Consider the following 21,057-nt stretch of genomic DNA (forward strand, 5'->3'; position numbering starts at 1 on the left):
CTTGAAGGTAAGATATGGGTGGACCATCCACAAACTTCAAAGCCTCAAGTACTGCCACCTGTGTCTCACCTGAAACACCTCCCAAATAATGCTTGTAAGCCAGAAGGCCAAAGACCAGAGGATGTCACTGTGTGGCTGAAGCATGTCACCAAGAAGCTACTGGAGCATTCCTCTGTGAAAGATATCCAAATCACCCTGGAGCTGAACAGGTTGGTTGAATTCAAGTGGCAACAGCACCTGGTCACAAGCCCCTGAAAAAACAGTGGCCACAGGGAGACAAGACACTAACAGGAGAAACAGGATGGTAGCCCAAGTACAACTTAACAATTGTTGGGGAAAAGAAAAGGCTTAACCTTGGGCTGGAGAGATGGCTTAACAGGTAAGGTGCTTGCCTGCAAAGCCAGAGGACCCAGGTTTGATTCCCTAGTATCCACGTAATGGCAAATGTACAAGGGGGCTCATGCATCTGGAATTTCTCTGCAGTGGCTGGAGGCCATGGTGTGCCCATTCTCTCACTCTTTCCTTGCAAATAATAAAATACTTAAAAAAAAAGTAGTCGTGGGGGGTGGGGGAGAGAGGGACTAGAGAAATGGCTTAATGGTTAAGGCATTTGCCTGCAAAACCAAAGGACCATGGTTTGATTCCCCAGGACCCACGTAAGCCAGATGTAGAAAGTGGCACATGCATCTGGAGTTCTGTTTGCTGTGGCTGAAGGACCTGGCATGCCCAATCTCTCCCTCTCTCTCTCTCTCACACACACACACCCATCTGCCTCTCACTAATTAACAAAAATAAAATTTAAAAAGTAGGCTGGGGATACAGCTCACTTGTAGAGCGCTTGCGTAGTACCATGCCCGCAGGATGAATCTTTAGTCCAAAAAGGAAACAAACTGTGTTTTCCCCTTCCTAACTGCCAACTACAGGTCCCAGGGTGCTTTGCGCCTCCCACGAGTCTCTCAGAGGACAAAGCATAACGGGAAATGTAGTCTCCCACACTTATCTTATTCTTAGGGAGGCTAGAGGTAGGGAATTTAGGCAAATAAATTTCTGTTACCATAGTTACTTCGCTTACCAGATAACTTGACAGGACTAGAACGATAATTAAACATGATCTTTACTGTAAAGAATTAGAGTAGCACTTGGCACATAGCACAGCAGTCCATCACCATTTCATAGACAAGCATCTTTGTAATTCATTTGGAGTGTCTTTTATACACACACACCTTTTCAGGGTAGTTACCGACATCGTGACAGTGCTTGCATAAAGGAGGTGTTAACTGAGCAAAAGAGAAACTTTCCATCTCATACGCTCAAAAACTCCGTTTAATTAAAAGAGCAGGCAATAACAGATCCATACAAAGGTTAAAATAAGAGCTGTGCATAGGAAATTTTCGATTCATATCCATTCCCTACTCACAGTTGTGAACTTTCACTTCCCAGTGGATTTGTTTTGCACGGGTTCCCTACTTTTACACGGTGACGACAATCTTGTGCCCTCGATTTGTTTATGCATATTCTTGGCTATGAAGCCCTTCTATGACCCCGCCCCCAAGGCAGAAGTACGTCTTCCCAGAATAAACAACACACATGCACGAGCTGCCCGCAGCGCCCGCAAGCCCCGCCTCCCCCGGGGCCACAAGCCGCCGAGGCCCCCTTCGCGGGCTGTTCCGGGAGATGCCTATCTGCCGGCCGCAGGCGAGGCCCCGCCCCCGCCCCGCCCCCCCGGCCGCGGCGCACGAGCCTCGGCACGTGACGCGGCGCGCGGCGCCTCAGGCAGCGCGGCGGACAGCCCGACCCCCGGCGCGCCGCGGGCATCGCAGGACCCCGGCGACGGCTGTGGCGCAGAGCCGGGCGGACGCGGCGGCGGCGGCGGCGGCGGGGCGTAGCGGTTGACTACGCGGGTGTCTGCGGGACGCACCGGCCCGGCGCTGCTCGCCGCGCTAGCTGATTGTTGGGCGGCCGGCGCCATGTCTGTGAGCGAGATCTTCGTGGAGCTGCAGGGCTTCTTGGCTGCCGAGCAAGACATCCGAGAGGCGAGCCCCCTTCCCTCGCATCCTCTGCTTCCCCTTCCCTTTCCCCTTCCCCTTCCCCTTTCCCGGCCGGGCGCCCTCCGTGGCTGGCGCGCTGTGTCTTGTGGTGGGGTCGCCTCCGAGGTTGGGGTGCTTCTCCTCCACTTTCGGCTTAGGCCGTCTCCCGGCGTCGGGTTTTAGTGCTCGGGCTCGTGTCGGTGCGCCCGAGCTCGGCTTTCCAGCGCACCTGCCCATTTTGCATGCCACTTCCTCCCCTGGCACTTGTGTGTGTGTGTGTGTGTGTGTGTGTGTCAGAGGCTCCGTGAGCGTCAGCCACGGCTATCCAGTGCACACTTCACGTGTGTGTTGTCAGTGTGCACACGGGGCCGCCGCCTTTTAAAACCACTCTCCCTCACTTCCCGTGCCCACCTCGAATAAACATCCAGATTTTTATTCGCACCGGGCTCTCCGTCCCCAGTCTCTTTTCCCCGTGTTGCGTGTGTGTAGCGTGTTCGCGTGTGTATCTTCTTCGCATTCCTCAAGTGCTCCGAGGGGTTTCCTCCCTGGCGACTCTAGCGCTCAGCGTTTGCTTTGCCTGCAATTTGTTGCTGTCACACTGGCGCTGTCTCTTCTCCCGCTCTTCCTGAGACAGGATCTCGCTGTGTACGCCAGGGGGGCCTCGAACATGAACCTCTTTCCCTTAGCCTCTTCAGTGCTGCGATTTACAGGCGTGCGCCACCAAATTTGTGTTCATCTCCTGGACCTCAGTGTAAATGACCGCTTTGCGGTTCCGTTTTCCACGTTAACTTTTCTCTCCCCACCGCCCCTTTTGAGGTAGGGTCTCACTCTAGCTCAGGCTGACCTGGAATTCACTATGTAGTCTCAGGGTGGCCTCTAACTCATAATGATCCTCCTACTTCTACCTCCCAAGTGCTGGGATTAAAGGCTTGCGCCACCACACCCGCATGCATGCATGCATGCATGTATGTATGTATGTATGTATGTATGTGAGAGAGAGAGAGAGAGAGAGAGAGAGAGAGAGAGAGAGAGAGAGAGAGAATGGGCGCACCACAGCCTCCAGATGCATGTGCCACTTGGTTCATCTGGATTACGTGGGTACTGGGGAATCGAACCCGGGTCCTTAGGCTTCACAGGCAAGCATTTTAATTGCTAAGCCATCTCTCCAGCCCCTCCATGTTAGTTTTTCTTACAAAAGAAAAATAAGGGGCTGGAGAGATGGCTTAGCGGTTAAGCGCTTGCCTGTGAAGCCTAAGGACCCCGGTTCGAGGCTCGGTTCTCCAGGTCCCACGTTAGCCAGATGCACAAGGGGGCGCACGCGTCTGGAGTTCGTTTGCAGAGGCTGGAAGCCCTGGCGCGCCCATTCTGTCTCTCTCCCGCTATCTGTCTTTCTCTCTGTGTCTATCGCTCTCAAATAAATAAATAAATAATTAAAAAAAAAAAAGAAAAATAATACTGTGATTAAAAAAAAAATCTGCCTTCCCCATTATTTGTTAAATTGCCCAAGGGAATACCTCATAAATGTGCCCCACAAATATCTGTAAAATGAATTAATGGAGAAAGTCAGTTTGTGTATTGCATTTAACTCTTCATTTCTGTAGATTGCTTTTTACATTATCATCTCTTTTAATTGTTAAAGTGTCTCAGTTCTGTATCTCGGGTGGGCGGCTATTATACTTTTAAGGTTTTCTGAGAAATCTGAGGCCTTTTTAGTGGTCCCTGAAGGTCTCATAGGAAATCAGTGAGTCAGAATTCACCTTTCAAGTATCAGTTCTTGTGAGGATCATTAATTTTTTTGATATATGTGAAGGTGGGTTAGATCAGATGTGCCAACTAGTGTATTTAGTATGAATTTGAGATAATGATTATGCTGGATTAGTATCTGATTTTGACTTTCAATTCTTTCTAGGAAATCCGAAAAGTTGTACAGAGTTTAGAACAAACAGCTCGAGAGATTTTAACCCTCCTTCAAGGGGTCCATCAGGGCACTGGGTTTCAGGACAGTAAGTTCTTCATTTGATTTTGAAAGTTTTTTATCTACTTTATCAATCCTTTAGTTAATTTCCACACAGAAGAGAAACCTAATCTATACCATTTTAATGTGAAAAATGTCCATTATGTTTAAAGTGAATAAAAATTGGAGAAGTAGTGTGATCATTTTATAGATTTGCAACATTCATTCTGTTTTTGTTGGCTTTTTTGTTTCTTCATAATGTGGTTTAAGTAGAGATGTTTTCTATTGGTATAGAATTCTGATGTTAATTACAGTGGCTTAATAACTTGTGTATCTAAGAACTTTGATTTGAGTTGTATATGTGGGTGTTTGGTTGTTTTGTTTTTAAGATGGGGTCTTATCAGAATGAGAGAAAGAGAGAACATGCACCACTTTGTGCATCTGTCTTTAAAGAAAAAAAGATGGGGTCTTATTGTGTTGCCCAGGCTGGTCTTGAACTGGGCTGAAGTGATGCACCTTAACTTCTTGAAAAGTTGGATGTGCAGGGCAAGCAACACTATGCATGGTGTGTGTGTGTGTGTGTATGTGTGTGCGTGCACACGTGTGTGTGTGTGTTTAAATGTACACTTTCAGTGATTGAGTACCTTTTAATATGTATTTGTGAATAGGTGACCACTGTAAAATGTTCTCAAGTTAATGTTTACAGTCAGTCCCTTGAGTGTAAATCGCATTTAGATGTGGAACATTTGTTGTAAGATGAAAGCAGCTTAGATGAAATTATTTTCTTTTGGGGTATATTATAATAATGTAGCTTGCAGCTTTCAGGGGCAGTGATTTACACTGTGATGTGGAGTTGACTAGTCTGGGAGTAGTTAGTGAAAGGTCTTCCTGAGCAGTCTGGGAGATAGAAGCATTCAACTTCAGACCCCTGACTTCCAAATAGGAGCAGCAGCTGGTGGACAGCCTCTTCAAGATGGGGTTATTTTTGACACTTTAAAAATTACCAAAATGTTTCCCACCATTCTCCGTTTCATCAAGTTTTTGTTTATTTTTCAGTAGTCTAATCAGCAGGGAAATGACATGACATTTTGAGAGCCAGATTGAAAAGCAGAGTTGTGTGCATTTGGCTGTGAGATTTTTTTTTAGTTGATTAATTTCCAGGTAGACTACATAGATTATTAAGCAAGAATTGTATTTGAAATTTGGTTTTCCATTATTAAATTTGATTATCTTTTGTGATCAGTTCCAAAGAGGTGTTTGAAAGCTCGAGAACATTTTGGTACAGTAAAAACACATCTAACGTCTCTGAAGACCAAGTTCCCTGCTGAACAGTATTACAGGTTTGTAAGAAAAATAGCACTGTTTTATAAGTATAGATTTAAAAAAAGGCAGGAGAAAAATAGGTACTGAATGATTACTTATGAGTAGGTAAAAATCCCATTGTAAAAGGAAAAACAAAAAAAATCACATTGATAATTGTGTTAATAAAATTGGTATTAATTTTTTCCCTTTGTTTAACTTGACCTTTTTTTAAAAACATGTATTACTTTTGTAATGTAAAAAAAAAAAAAAATGAACGTGCTGGAGAACTGGCTCAGTGGCAAAAATGCTTGTCATGCAAGCATATGGACCTGAGTTCTGATCCCCAGCACCCACATAAAAGCCAGGTGTGGTGGTGCATTGGTGAGGAAGAGACAGGAGGATCTCACAGACTTGTTGGTTAACTAGTGTAGTTGAGTTCCAGGTTCATTGTCTCAAAAAAAAACAAAAAAAAAAACAGCAGTTGGGGAAGACACTTGCCATCAATTTTTGGCCTCCACATGCACACCACACACAAGCAAAAAAGAAAAAGTAGTTAGGAAAATAACTTGTAAATGGCCAATAATTAAAAAAAAATATATGTATATTTATTTATTTATTTATTGACAACTTCTATACTTACAGGCAACAAACCATGGTATTTCCCTCCCCTCCTCCACTTTCCCATTCATAATTCTGCTCTCTGTCATATCCCCTCCCTCTCTCCATTAGTCTCTTTTAATTTGATGTCATCGTCTTTTTCTCCTATTATGAGGGTCTTGTGTGGGTATTGCTAGTCTTGGATATTGAGGCAAAATTCTGTCTGGACAGTTGTATGTAAGGAGTGGTACCCTTCCTTTGGCTCTTACATTCTTTCTGCCACCTCTTCTGCAATGGGCCCTGAGCCTTGGAGGGTGTGAGATGTTTCAGTGCTGGACACTCCTCCGTCCTTTCTTCTCAGCACTATGGTGCCTTTTGGGCCATCCCAGTGGTCATCACCATCTGAAAAGAGAAGCTTCTGTAACCAGAAGTGAGAGTAGCATTAGCATATGAGTATGAACATTAAGTGTAATGCTGTCAGGGCAGTTTGGTGAGAGTAATATATGCATTTATCCAGACAAGAGCAGGCTTTATACCAACCTAAGGCTCATGACCTCCCCTTCCATAGGCTTTTGCTTAGGTTTTCAGTACTAGGCACATATTCCCTCCCATAGAGTTAGTCTTCAGTCCAGTTAGAGAGCAGTTGGTTTCCCCCAGAGCATACATGCCACTATTGCACTTGTTCAGTCATTTGGCCTGTCTGGCCACACTTGAGGTTTCCATTGTCTACTGTTTTCACTGTTGATGCCTTCTGTCTCCCATAAGACTGCATACAGTGCAGCTTTTTCCAGCTTTCAGTTGGCTGGGCTACAGGGAGAAGGTTTTCGACTCAGCACCAGCTTGATTTCTCAGTGACTTTGCTGCTCAGGCATGTGAAGTCTTCAGCAATAGGGTCTTACCATCCCTTTCTCATGGGAAACCAAGGGCCTTGGCAATAGCCAACAACTCAGTGGAAGGAATCCCATCCCTCACACTGAAAATTTTCTAGTAACAGTGTATAGCTTCTGGATGTGCTATTATATAAGAAAGTAGATTTTCATATGTCTTAATTCAGAATATCTTGAATTTGGTTGACCCTCCCACCCCACTTTTCTTTTATATATTCTCTTCCCCTGACCTTGCTTAGGCCTTTCCTCTCCTTGTAATCTGTTTTTCTACTTACACATAAACAATACCATTCCCTTAAGACCTTCCCTTCCCTCCCTCCATAAGCCTTTTTTAGCTTATGGGCCTTTGGTACTGATTTTTGCTTTCAGCTCACACACTAGTAGCTAGGATCCACATATAAGAGAAGAAAAGTAAAAGTAGTTAAGAAAATAACTTGTAAATGGCCAATAAACTTTTGAAAAAGTATTCAACATACTTAGCCGTAGGAAAATTTAAAGTAAAACTACTTTTAGCCAGGTGTGGTAGCACACACCTCTAATCATAGGACTTAGGAGGCATAGATAGGAGGATCACTGTGAGTTGGAGGCCAGCCTGGAACTACAGAATGAGTTCCAGTTTGGCCTGGGTTAGAGTGAGATCCTTCCTCAAACACACACACACAATATAATAAAACTACTTTGAGATTCCATTTCACGTTAGTCTACAGTGACTACTACAAGAAAACAAATGATAGTTGCTGGTGAGTATGTAGGGAAAGAAAGAGGAACCCTTACTGCTATTAGGAGTGTAAACTGGTGCAGACACTATGGGCATCAGTATGGTGGTTCCTCACAAATGAAAGTACTATGACCTTGGGCATATACCCCAAGTACTCTTAAGTCCTACCACAGAGGTACTTGCACATGCATATTTACTGCTATTCACAATAGCTAAAAAATGGAAGCCACCTAGATGTTCATCAACGTGTGGGTGAATGGATAAATAAAATTGTGCATATACACAGTTGAATTTTATTTAGCTGTAAAGAAAACTGAACTGACTTTTGCAGGAAAATTGATGAAATGGGAAATTATTAAGTCAGAAAGACAATTGCTGCATGTTTTCTCTCATGGAATCCTTAGATTATATATATATTTTTCACGTGTGTGTGTATGTGTGCATGTGTGTGTATGTGTAGGTCATGATACTAGAAAAGGGATCATGAGAAGAGATCTTGGGAAGGCAGTAGGCAAAAAAAAGAGGTAAAGAACTTAATGTGATATGAAAGCAAAAGAAAGACTTGGGAGGAGGAGTAGACCAGGAGAAGGGAGATGGGACAAGACTGAGGACTGGGGAGGAGGAGTGAGAACAAAATGCATGTCAGCTTTTATAATGAAGCCCATTGCTTTGTATGCCGATGTAAACTAACAAAAACAAGGCACCTGTTGTACAAAAGCCAAAATTGAGAGTGTCCTTTTGCTCTTTTTAAGTTTATTGTGCAAAGTGGTAACTTCTACTTATGCTATGAAGGTTGTAGGGTTAGGTGGCAATATAAATCTGGAGTGGAACTGTATTATAAAGCTTGAATTCTGCTGCCAAGGGGTCATACCTAGCTAACAGTTCATGCTGCCACCATTAATTGTAAGATTATGCTTTTCTAGATGTACAGTAGGGAAGAACAAGAATTGCTTACCATTGATCATGAAATGTGGCTTGGAAAATGTCCAGCTTTCATAGGTGTAGGCCTGGGAAAAAACACCCGAGTGCTGATGAAGTATGATAGTATGATAAGTAAGAAACAGTAGTTTCTACTTCAATTTTTTATTTAAAAAGATGTCCTCCTGAGCCGGGCGTGGTGGCACACACCTTTAATCCCAGCATTTGGGAGGCAGAGGTAGGAGGATCCCTGTGAGTTCAAGGCCACCCTGAGAATACAGAGTGAATTTCTAGATCAGCCTAGACTAGAGTGAAATCCTACCTCGAAAAACCAAAAAAAAAAAAAAAAAAAAAAAAAAAAGAAAAAAAAAAGATGTCCTCTTGGGCTGGAGGGATGGCTTAGCAGGTAAAGCATTTGTCTGCTAAGCAAAAGGACCCAGGTTTGATTCCTCAGGACCCACGATAGCCAGATGCATAAGGGGTCACATGTGTCTGGAGTTCATTTGCAGTGGCTGGAGCCCCTAGTGTGCCCATTCTCTCTTTTTCTCTGCCAAGTAAATAAATATATAAAGATAAGTGGCTGGAGGGATGCCTTTGATCAGTTAAGGTGTTTGCCTGAAAAGCCAAAGTTCCCAGGTTCGATTCCCCAGGACCCATGTTAGCCAGATGCACAAGGGGGTACACGCATCTGGAGTTTGTTTGCAGTGGCTGGAGGCCCTGGCATGCCCATTCTTTCTTTCTCCCTTTTTCTCTGTTAAATAAATAAATAAATAAAATATTTTATAAAGAGATGTCCTCTTGCCGGGCGTGGTAGTGCACACCTCTAATCCCAGCACTTGGGAGGCAGAGGTAGGAGGATTGTCATGAGTTCGAGTTCATAGTGAATTTCAGGTCAGTCTGGGCTAGAGTGAGACCCTGCCTGGAAAAAACAGGAAAAAAAAAGATGTACTCTGAGAGAGAGTGTGTGTATTTAATAAACAGGATGTGTATGGGAGTAGCTAGCATAATCTCACAGCAAAATTTTGTAGGGTGTGGATCGGCAAACCACTGATGGTCCACTGTCTCAGAGAGCTAAGGGTTACTTTGTTTTGTTTTTGAAGTAGGGTTTTGCTTTAGCCCAGGTTTTGTCCTGGAATTTGACTTCGAACTCACAGCAATCCTATCACACCTGACTTACTCTTTTTCTTTTCTTTTTTATTTATATTTTTATTCATTTATTTGAGGGGGGGCAGTCAGAGAGAGAATGGGCATGCTAGGACCTTTAGCTGCTGCACGTGAACTCCAGACACATGTGCCCCCTTATCCCTTATGCATGTGGCTTATGTGGGTACTAGACAATTGAACTTGGGTCCTTTGGCTTTGCAGGCAAACACCTTAATCACTAAACCATCTCTCCAGCCCCTGTTTTTCTTTCTTTCTTTTTTTTTTTTTTGGTTTTTTGAGGTAGGGTCTCACTCTGGCCCAGGCTGACCTGGAATTCACCATGGAGTCTCAGGGTGGCCTCGAACTCACTGCGATCCTCCTACCTCTGCCTCCCGAGTGCTGGGATTAAAGGCGTGTGCCACCACGCCCGGCTTTTTTTTTGTTTTTTTTGAGATAGGGTCTCACTCTGGTCCAGGCTGACCTGTAATTAACTCTGTAGTCTCAGGGTGGCCTCCTACCTCTGCCTCCTGAGTGCTGGGATTAAAGGCGTGCGCCACCACACCCGTCTCTTTTTCTTTTTTGAGATTGAGTCTCACACTGTAACCCAGGCTGGCATTGAATTTGCAGTAATCCTGCTTCAGACTCCCCAGTGCTCTAATGAGGAGTGAGCCATCAGTCCCATCCTGAGGATTGCTTTTATATTTAAAATTGGTTTGTTAAACAAAACCAAGCTGGGCGTGGTGGTGCACGCCTTCAGTCCCAGCATTTGGGAGGCAGAGTTAGGGAGGATTTCCATGAGGTCACCCTGAGATTACATAGTGAATTCCGGGTCAGCCAGGACTAGAGTGAAACCCTACCTCAACAAACCAAAAAAAAAAAAACAAAACCACAGGCTGGAGCGATGGCTTAGTGGTTACAGTGATTAAGGTGCTTGCCTGTGAAGCTTAAAGACACAGGTTCTGTTCCCCAGCACTTAAGTAAGCCAGATGCACAAGGTGGCGCATATATCTGGAGTTTGTTTGCAGTGGTTAGAGGCCCTGGCACACCCATTCTGCCTCCTTACCTCTATCTTTCTCTTAAATAAATTAAAAAAAAAAACCCACAAAACCAAAGTAAGAATATGTGATCTCAAAAGTAGCATGCAGAGTCTAAAATGTTGGCCCTTTTAAGAAAATTTTGCCAGTTAGATGTGGTGGCACATGCCTGTAATCCCAGCACTTGGAAGGGTAGAGGCAGGAGGATTAGGAGTTCAAGACCATCTTTAGACTACATAGTAAGTTTGAGGTCATAAATCTACATATGGCCCTGTCTCAAAAAAGGGAGGGGTGGCTAGGCCAGGTGTGGTAGTGGTGTGTGCCCTTTAATCCCAGCACTCAGGAGGCTGAGGTAGGAGAAGTGCTGTGAGTTCAAGGCCAGCCTGAGACTGCATAGTAAATTCCAGGTCAGCCTGGGCTACAGAGAGACCCTACCTGGAAAAACCATAAAAGAGGGTGTGTGTGGGGGGGAGTAGGAGATGGCTCAGTTGGTACAGTAGTTGCTGTGCATGCATGGGAACCCACATGAAAAATGTCTGGGATGGTGCCATGTGCTTGTTCTAGCACTGGGGAAGCAAAGACAGGAGGATCCCTGGGGTTCACTGTCCAGCCTTATTAGTGAACTGCAGACCAGTGTGAGATCCTGTCTCAAAAGAGGTGGGCCACATTACTAAGGCTGACCCCTGAGGCTGTGCTGTTGCCTCCACATGCACAGTTTGCCAGTCATGGTAAGGTAGTGATTGAAAAAACACAGGATAACAGGCTTCATCTTTATTTAGTTATTTGAGAGAGAGGGAGAAAGAGAGAGAGAGAGAATGGGTGTGTCAGGGCCTCCAGCCACTGCAGATGAACTCCAGACACATACATTCACCTTGTGCATCTGGCTGATGTGGGTCCTGGGTAATCAGACTGAGGTCCTTTGGCTTTGCAGGCAAACACCTTAACCTCTAAGCCATCTCTCCAGCCCCCAGGCTTCATCCTTTGAGATTATCTGATGAAGGTCACACGAAGGTTGTCTTGTGGCTGAATTTGGCTCTCAGGAAAATTTTGCTTGACCTGCCTATGTCATGTATTGAGAAACTTTTGAGACAGGACCTTACTGTGAAGATGAATATGAAGCTAGGATGGCCTCGGACTTAAGGTCTTCCTGCCTCAGCCTCAGGTGGGATTTCAGTGTGTGTTGCCATGTCTAGTGAGAAACTTCTTTGATTTTTACTTATTTAGTATTTGCAAGCAGGGGTGGGGAGAGAATGAATGAGAGTGGGCATGCCAAGGCCTTTTGCCACTTAAAATGAACTGTACATGTGTGTAGTATTTTATGTGTGTGTCTTTATGTGGGTACTGGGGCATCAAACCTGGACTGGCAGGTGTTGCAAGCATGTGCTTTTAACCACTGAGCCATCTCTCCAGCCCCGTTGTTGTTACTATTTTTTCTCAATTTTTATTAAGATTTTCCATGATTATAAAATGTTATTGTTATTATTATTTTGTTTTTTTTTTCTGATGTGGGGTCTCACTGTAGCCCAAGCTGACCTGGAATTTACAATGTAGTCTCAGGATGGCCGTGAATGAACCTCCTACCTCTGCCTCCCAAGTGCTGGGGTTAAAGGCGTGTCCCACTATGCCTGGCTTTATTTATTTATTTATTTTTATTTATTTTTTTGGTTTTTTGAGGTAGAGTCTTACTCTAGCCCAGGCAGACCTGGAATTCACTATGTAGTCTCAGGGTGGCCTTGAACTCATGGCAGTCCTCCTAACCCTGCCTCCTGGGTGCTGGGATTCAAGGCATACACCACCATGCCTGACATCAGATTTTCATTAATACAGATTGCTTCTCTTTGATTCAACTTTAAGTAAATATTGTGAATTTGAACTTGTAACATATATACTAAATCCAATTGATATATTTGAGTGTCATGTTGCTTTTATATAGTTGACAATTGAGGTTTCACACAGGTTTTTAAAAAAATTTTTTTGTTCATTTATTTGTTTATTTGAGAGTGACAGAGAAAGAGGCAGAGAGAGGGAGAGAGAGAGGGAGAGAGAATGGGTGCGCCAGGGCCTCCAGCCACTGCAAATGAACTCCAGATCTGTGCGCTAATGCGGGTCCTGGGGAATTGAGCCTTGAACCGGGATCCTTAGGCTTCACGGGCAAGCGCTTAACTGCCAAGCCATCTCTCCAGCCTTTTTTTTAATGAGAGAGAGTGAATTGGTGCACCAGGTCCTTAGCCACTGCAGACAAACTCCAGGTCCATGCACCATCTTGTACGCCTGCGCCACCTGTGCATGTGTCACCTTGTGCATCTGGATTGTGTGGGCTCTAGGGAGTGGAACCTGGGTCCTTAGGCTTCACAGGCCAGTGCCTTAACCACTAAGCCATCTCTCTAAGGTTTTGCTTGAAAAGAATCCCACTTCTCAGGTGCTTAGGAATGCCTGTTGTAAGTGCTTCCTTTTGCAGGTCCTAACTTCGCAGCCCGCATGTGTTGCTTTTGTGCAGGTTTCATGAGCACTGGCGGTTCGTGTTGCAGCGCCTGGTCTTCTTGGCAGCGTTCGTTGTGTATTTGGAAACAGAAACGCTAGTGACTCGAGAAGCAGTTACAGAAATCCTTGGCAGTAAGTTTCTTATTGGGATCTGCAGGATTAGGCACTTTAGCTTAAGCTTTGGTGGGAGGAACCATTTCTAGTTCTTTCTATTTATTAAAATGGAAAGTTACTTTGATGGAAATGCAAAAACTAAAAATACTCAGTGGCTGGCTCACTTATACTTGGGTTCAGGCTGATCTTGAACTCATGGTGATTTTTCTACCTCTGCCTCCCTGGGGATTTAAAGGTGAGTGCCACTACACGGCTTTGGATGCTTCTTGTTTTGGATGAGGGGCGTTCCAAGGTAGGGTCTTGCTCTAGCCCAGACTGACCTGAAATTTACTATATAGTCTCAGGTTGGCCTTGAACTCACAGCAATCCTACTTGGTCTCCCAAGTATGGGATTGAAGGTGTGTGCCACCAAACCCGGTGGGTATTCCTTTTGTTTTTGCATTTTAATTTTAAGACTTCCCAGGAATGTTGAATGGACAATACAGTGAGCACCTGTTTATTCCCCACTGATTAGCCTTTTGTGCAGTCTTAGTTTTCTCACACCCCATGTGCTTGTGGGAACCATTGGGAAGTTAGTTGTATCATGACTTTTCCCATAAGTACATCAGCCTGTATTTTCTTTTTTTTCTTTTTTCTTTTTTTGGTGGGAAATAATGAGTTTATTTTGGCTTAGAAACTCAAGGAAAGCTCCATGATGGAAGGGGAAAACAATGGCTTGAGCAGAGAGTGGACATCACCCCCAGGCCAATATTAGGTGGACAATAGCAACACAGCCTGCATTTTCTAACAAGGCTTTTTATTTGTATTTTTTATTTTTTTTTCACCAACAAGATACTGCCTCTGGTGATAGACCTTTTTTAAAGAAAAGACTGGAAGGTAAAATAAATTTTACTTAGGTGCTTGAAATATGTATAGTGTCTATAGAGTTGCCAAGTGTGCAAAAGCCTTAAGCCAGAAAAGATTCGTCTTTGATCTTTTCTTTGAGCAAACTATTCATGTGCATATATATTTATATTATTTGTCTTATATTCCATTCTCTTCATGACTTTGTCTTTTGTTTGGATATCTTTTTTAGTTGAGCCAGATCGGGAGAAAGGATTTCATCTGGATGTAGAAGATTATCTCTCAGGAGTTTTAATTCTTGCTAGTGAATTGGTAAGAAGCTCAGTAATTTGCTGGGTTTTCAAAAAAGACTCTCACTATCCCAGGCTGACCTGGACCTCATGCTGTAGACCCAGGCTGGCTTCCTGAGTGCTGGGACCAGGCCTACTTGCTGATTTTTATTTTTCTTTTCAAAGATTTTTATTTGAAAGTAGAAAGAGGGAGAGGGAAAAGGAGAAAAGAGGGGAGAGGAAGGGGAGAGAAAGAGATAAGGCATGCCAGAGCCTCTTGCCACTGCAAACGAATTCTAGATGTATGTGCCACTTTGTGCATCTGGCTTTACATGGGTACTGGGGCATTGAACCTGGGCTAGTAGGTTTTTCAGTCAAGTTCCTTTAACTGTTGAGCTGTCTTCCCAGCCCTAGTAATTGCTTTTCTTTCTTTTTAAATTTCATACTTTTCAATATTTTACTTTTTTTTTTTGTTTGTTTCTTGAGGTAAGGTCTCACTGTAGCTCAGGCTGACCTGGAATTCACTCTGTGGGCTGACCTGGAATTCTCGGGGGGGGGGGGGCTCAAACTCTTGGTGATCTTATACTTCTGCCTCCCGAGTAATGGGATTAAAGGCATGTGCCACCACATCGACAATATTTGACTTTTTTTTTTTTTTTTTTTTTGGTTTTTAGAGGTAGGGTCTCACTCTAGCTCAAGTTGACCTGTAATTCACTCTGTAGTTTCAGGGTGGCCTTGAACTCATGGTGATCCTCCTACCTCTGCCTCCTCTGAGTGCTGGGATTAAAGGCATGTGCCACCATGCCTGGCTTAATATTAGACTCTTTTAGTATTTCCCCTCCCCTTCTCAATCATTCTCTCTTTTATTTTGATGTCATGATCTTTTCTTCCTATTATGATGGTCTTGTGTAGGTAGTATCAGGCCCTGTGAGGTTATGGATATCCAGGCCATTTTGTGTCTGGAGGAGCACGTTGTTAGGAGTTCTACCCTTCCTTTGGCTCTTTCATTCTTTCTGCCACCTCTTCTACAATGGACCCTGACCCATGGAAGATGTAGAGATATTTCAGTGCTGAGCACTCCTCTGTCACTTCTTTTCAGTATCATGGTGACTTCTGAGCCATCCCAAGGTCAATCAATGCTGTCTGAACAGAGTAGCTTCTCTAACCAACAGTGAGATTAGCATTAATATATGGCTATGAACATTAAGAGAAGTGCTTATTGGGCAGTTAGGTGAGCATAGTATATGCATTTAGTCAGAAATCAGCAAACATTACACTTCTAGGGCACATGACTACCCCTGTTGTAGGTTCAGTATCAGGGATGTTTTCCCTCCCATGTAGAGAGTGGTTGGTTTCCCTAATAACAGACATACCACTATTGCACCCATTGGTTCATTTGGCCTGGCTGGCCAAATTTAAGGCTTGCAGTGTCCACTGTTGAGTATCTCCACTGGTGATTTCTTTGTCACTGAACTGCATGTATTATGGCTTTTTGAGCTTTCTGTCATGTTAGCTGGTCTAGATGGAGAAGGTTTTCAGCTCAGCTCCAGCAGGGTTTCTCAGTGACCTTGCAGCCTGTTGCAGTCCGGTTCGCATTGCTGGTAGAAATCACCCAACCAAGAGAAGCTTCTGGGAAAAAGAGATTTATTTTGGCTTACAGGCTCAAGGGGAAGCTCCACGATGGCAGGGAAAAACGATGACATGAGCAGAGGGTGGACATCACCCCCTGGCCAACTTAAGGTGGAACACAGCAACAGGAGGGTGTGCCAAACACTGGCATGGGGAAACTGGCTATAAAGCCCTTAAGCCCGCCCCCAACAATACAGTCCCTCCAGGAGGCATTAATTCCCAAATCTCCATCAGCTGGGAACCTAGCATTCAGAATACCTAAGTTTATGGGGGACACCTGAATCAAACCACCACACAGCCCAAGTATGTGGAGTCTTCAGCAATAGGGTTTTACCATCTATTCCTGGTAAGAAACCAAGAGTTTTCTTATTTTCTCTTTCTTTTGGAAATATTTTATTTATTTATTTGATATATATATATATATATTTCAATCAAATAAATAAATAATATGGACATACCAGGGCCTCTGACTACTGCAAAAGAACCCCAGACGCATGTGTCCCTTGTACATCTAGCTTTACATGGGTACTGGGGAATCAAAGTTGGGTCCTTAGGCTTTGAAGGCAAGTGCCTTAATGTTGAGCCATTTCTCCAGCCCAGAGGTCTTTCTTTTTATTGTATTGTATTGTATTTTTTAATTTTATTTTTTGAGGCAAGCCCAACAGATTGGCCTTATTTATTTATTTATTTGACAGAGACAGAGTAAGAGAGAGAGAGAATGGGCACCCCAAGGCCTTCAGCCACTGCAAACAAGCTCCAGATGTGTCCGCCCCTTTGTGCATCTGGCTAATATGGGTACTGGGGAATCAAACCTGGGTCCTTTGGCTTTGCAGGCAAATACCTTAACCACTAAGCTATCCCTCTAGTCCTTTTTTTTTTTTTTTAATATGTGAGAGAGTGATAGAGAATTGGCATGCCAGGGCCTCCAACTTCTGTAATTGAACTCCAGATGCATGCGCCACCTATGCGCATGTGAACCTTGTGCATTTGGCTTACATGGGATCTGGAGAGTCAAACATGGTTCCTTAGTCTGTGCAGGCAAGTGCCTTAACTTCTAAGCCATCTCTCCAGCCCAAAGTCTATATTTTATTTGTTTATTTGAAAGAAAGAGGCAGAGAGAGGGGGGAAGAGGGGGAAAGAGAGGGAGAAAGGGAAAGGGTAGAGGGAGAGAACGGGTGTGCCAGGGTCTCCAGCCACTGCAAACCAACTCCAGATGCATGTGTCCCCTTGTGCATCTGGATTACATGGGTCCTGGAGAGTTGAAACAGGATCCTTTGGGTTTGCAGGCAAGCACCTTAACCACTACCAAAGGCTTTCTTGTTTAAGTCATCTTTCAATTACAAGGTAGTAATTGACCACTCTGTTTAGTGAGCCCTGGGCCAGTGAGAGACCCTGTCTTCAAACAAGCAAAGTTAAGAGAAGCCTGAAGGGGAGGACAAGCTTCATGGAGAAGGGAGGCTTGAGTTGCGACTGAAGTCCTTTGTTTGTAATGACAACAACACACTCTCCTAATCTTAGCTTCTTAGCCTGCCTCACCCTCATTCTGGTTCAGGAGACCAGGTTAACACTCAGTAGTGGGCTCTAGAAATATATTAATTTCTTGACAATGGTTTGAGTAACTGTCCGAGCTGATGAGATTACCCTGTCATTTCTTGTTATTGCACAATGTGCTGTAAAGTTGACACTTGCTAATTTAACATATTTTATTGCACAGTTGCCAGTTTAATCAGTTTCAGGCTTTAGAAAAAATTTAGAAGTCGTTAATTTTATTAAAACTGCGATTAGCTGGGCATGGTGGCACACACCTTTAATCCCAGCACTCAGGAGGCAAAGGTAGGAGAATTGCCATGAGTTGGAGGCTACCCTGAGACTACACAATGAATTTCAGGTTAGCCTGGGCTGGAGTGAGACTTTACCTTGAAAAATAACAACAGCAATAACAAATCTGTGTCTAGGGGCTGGGCAGTTGGATCAGTGAGTGAAGTGCTTGCTGTGCATGAGTACGTGAGTTTAGATAGCTGTGTAAAACGCGGGTGGGATGACACAGAAGGCAGGGACGGGGATGCCCCGAGCTCACTGGCCAGTTAGTCTGGTGAGTTCCAAATTCAGGGAGAGACCCTGCCTCAAAAAAAAATAAGGTTGAGCTGGGTGTGATGGTGCACACATTTAATCCCAGCATTCAGGAAGCAGAGGTAAGAGGATAGCCATGAGTAGCCATGAGTTAAAGGCCATTCTGAGATTACATAGAGAATTCCAGGTCAGCCTGGACTAGAGTGAGACCCTGCTTCTAAAAAAAAATAGAGATGCAGTAGGGGAAGGCACCTGAAATTCACCTCTGGCCTCTTCACATACATATGTGTCCACATTCATACTACCACACATCTATACACATATACACCCAAAAAAATTTTTGTGTTTAGCAGAAATTCTCATTTCTGGTAGGGTTCTTTTCAGCAAAGCTTCTGTTTTGTCTGTGCTTTACACATACTCTGAGCAAGCATCAGAGGTTCCAGCTTGTGGTCCAGGGCAAGATGTGTTGAGAAAGAAACAAGAATTCTAATACATTGTTTCTCTTTGCTTCTGCAGTCAAGGCTGTCTGTCAACAGTGTGACCGCAGGAGACTACTCCAGACCACTCCACATCTCCACATTTATTAATGAGCTGGATTCAGGTTTCCGCCTTCTCAACCTGAAAAACGACTCCCTGAGGAAGCGCTATGATGGCTTGAAGTATGATGTGAAGAAAGTAGAGGAGGTGGTCTATGATCTCTCCATCCGGGGCTTCAATAAGGAGACTGCATCGGCTTGTGTTGAAAAGTAGGAGGCTCTCCTTGCTCCTGGCCTTGCTGACCTTTGTGGTTGGCAGGGAGAGTAAATGGAGAGCCTCTTCCTGTAGTTAGGGTGCCCAGTTGCTAAAGAGTGCACTTTATTTTCTCACTTTATTTTCTTACCCAGTTGTGTGTGGTGTGAGTTTCAGAATTGAGACACTTTTGGGGTTTAAAAAAGTAGCGTTTTCATGGACAGGATTTTCTTTGTTGTTTCAGTGAACTTGCTCTGTAAGTCGTATTTCAGGTCTGTCAAAAGTGTTTGTGTGAGTCTCGTGGTAAAGTCCTTTCTTATTTTCTCAACTGTTGATGTACTGATTGAGAAATTTGTTGTTTGTGATTCTTCCAGAAGTGACACTTGGTATTTCCTATGTCCAAGTTAGCTATCCATTTCCAGGTGTAGCTTGGATACAATATAAAAATAGATGCTTAAAAAGGATGGCTGGCAAGCAAGGAAAACTTATATTTCCCTCCTTATTTCAAACCTTGTAAGTAAGTCAGGTGAAGTTTTTTTTGTTTTGTTTTTTGCCAAGGGAATCATAGTTCCAGGTTCTCTCACTGCCATCAGAATAGAAGAAATTAAACTGTAAAGTCAAGCTCAGTAATTCTTGTGGAAAGTTTTTATAGTAAGGGATTTAGTAATATCATATTTGGTTGTACTAGGTGGAGAAGTGGAATGTAGTGTTTGAAAACTCCCTGCTTTCTGATGTTGCCTTAACATTCTGCAGTTGCAGCAACTAAAAATAGTCTACACACACATCTTGAACTAACACCTCATGTGATATAGTCCTAAACTATGAGCCCGTTTTCCTAGCAGTCAGCTAGACCTTTTTGGTGTGGAAGTATAAAGTCATCCTCACATGTTAACAGTACCCCAATAAGTGTGTTCTTAGAGAACAATACTGTGCTTGGTATGGAAGAAAGTAAAGGTAGTGTTTTTTAGAATAAGAAATTTCAGGTTTTGATGGCTGTATAAATAGGTTTGTAATGTATAGTATGGGGCAGGTCATGTAAATTTTGTTGGTGCCCCATTCTCTCCTTTTTCAGATAGTACTAAGAATGTTTACCAGTATCTCTTGCTGCTGAATTGAAATTGTTAAAATTGTGGCTGATAATGTGGCTCAGTGGTAGAGCACTTCCTAGCACTGAAAAAAAAAAAGAAAGCAAAAAAACAAAAAAAAAAGAAAGAAAGAAAGAAAAGAAAAGAAAAAAAAAAAAAAGAGAGAGACCTAACTTACAGTTGTTTTGCACCTATGAAAGGAAGTTGCTGGCATTTCCAGTACAGTATGAAGTGTTTAGTAGGAGTAACCCCTTTGCTTCATACCAACTCGGGCTTCCTGCTTGTACTGTGGGATGTTTTTATTACTGCCTTCACAGCTTTTATCAGGCCAGCTTAAAGGCTGACTGCAAAGCGGAGCCTGAGGTGCAGGCCTGTAATTCTTGATACTCAAAAGGCTGAGGCAGGTTCGAGGCCAACCTGGGCTAATGAATGTGTTCAAGATTATCCTGGGCAATTTAGTGAAACCTTGCCTCAAAAGGAGGTTTAAAGAGAGAGAGAGCGCTAAGGGTGTGACATAGTGATAGAGTGCTTGCCTAGCATGTGCAAGGTCCTAGGTTCAGTCCCCTGTACTATGGGGAAAAAAGACAAAAAGGCTGGCTACATTTTCCCATCATAAAGAAGTAATGGTGAGGCATGAGGCTGTGCTTTCTCAGCAGTTCTTGCAGAGCTAGTAGAAAAAGGTGTTAGGTTCTTTTTTGTTTGTTTGCTTTTTGAGAGAGGGTCTTGCTAGTAGCCCAGGCTGGCCTGGAACTTGTGATCCTCCTGCCCAGGATGGTGACTTGAACAGGCAGTGTGAATGCTGCCCAATTTGTGCATACAGGGCTTTCAGCCACAGGAGCAGGAGGGTCCCCAGCACTGTACCCTGCCTCTCTTAAGTGTTGACCTTGCTATAGAGCATTTTAATTCTTGCCAGAAGGTGTGAATTTTTTTTTTTTTTTAAAATGAGGTTTCTATGTTGTTTAGGTTGGTCAGAAACTTTGAGGCTCAGCTTGCCAAGCAGCTGGGACTTGAGTTTATGCCGCTGTACCTGACTCTTGAATTTCAGTTTAACAAATGCTGTAAAGTTGCACTTAAAGTGGAGGAGCACATTCTGGTCTGTTAGTCCGTGTTGAGAGTTTTAAAGTGTCATGTTTATAATTTAGTTGTGTTTGTTGCTGGCTTGTAAAGCAATAAAAACTGGTTTTGTTTTTTTTTTTGTTTGTAACAGTCTACTGTTGTGAGAACTCTCCTGTGTGAGACTCACTTGTGAGCATGTCT

The 21,057-nt window shown here is 43.7% G+C and overlaps 1 protein-coding gene across 2 annotated transcripts; it reads left to right on the forward strand.

Annotated features, from left to right (window-relative positions):
- The first annotated feature begins 1,882 nt into the window (after window positions 1–1,882).
- On the forward strand, window positions 1,883–18,847 carry Tsn (translin). 2 transcript variants are annotated; one of them, XM_004659750.2, is made up of 6 exons: window positions 1,883–2,033; window positions 3,937–4,030; window positions 5,225–5,321; window positions 13,078–13,193; window positions 14,251–14,330; window positions 18,503–18,847. In XM_004659750.2, exons 1-6 carry the CDS (start codon window positions 1,968–1,970, stop codon window positions 18,734–18,736), a joined length of 687 nt encoding a protein of 228 aa, XP_004659807.1. In that variant the 5' UTR covers window positions 1,883–1,967; the 3' UTR covers window positions 18,737–18,847. The 2 variants fall into 2 exon arrangements, with proteins under 2 accessions (XP_004659807.1, XP_004659808.1); XM_004659751.2 differs by lacking the exon at window positions 14,251–14,330 and having other exon boundaries at window positions 18,503–18,573.
- Window positions 18,848–21,057: the final 2,210 nt, after the last annotated feature.

The sequence above is a fragment of the Jaculus jaculus genome, chromosome 5, assembly GCF_020740685.1.
Source record: "Jaculus jaculus isolate mJacJac1 chromosome 5, mJacJac1.mat.Y.cur, whole genome shotgun sequence".
NCBI lineage: Eukaryota > Metazoa > Chordata > Mammalia > Rodentia > Dipodidae > Jaculus > Jaculus jaculus.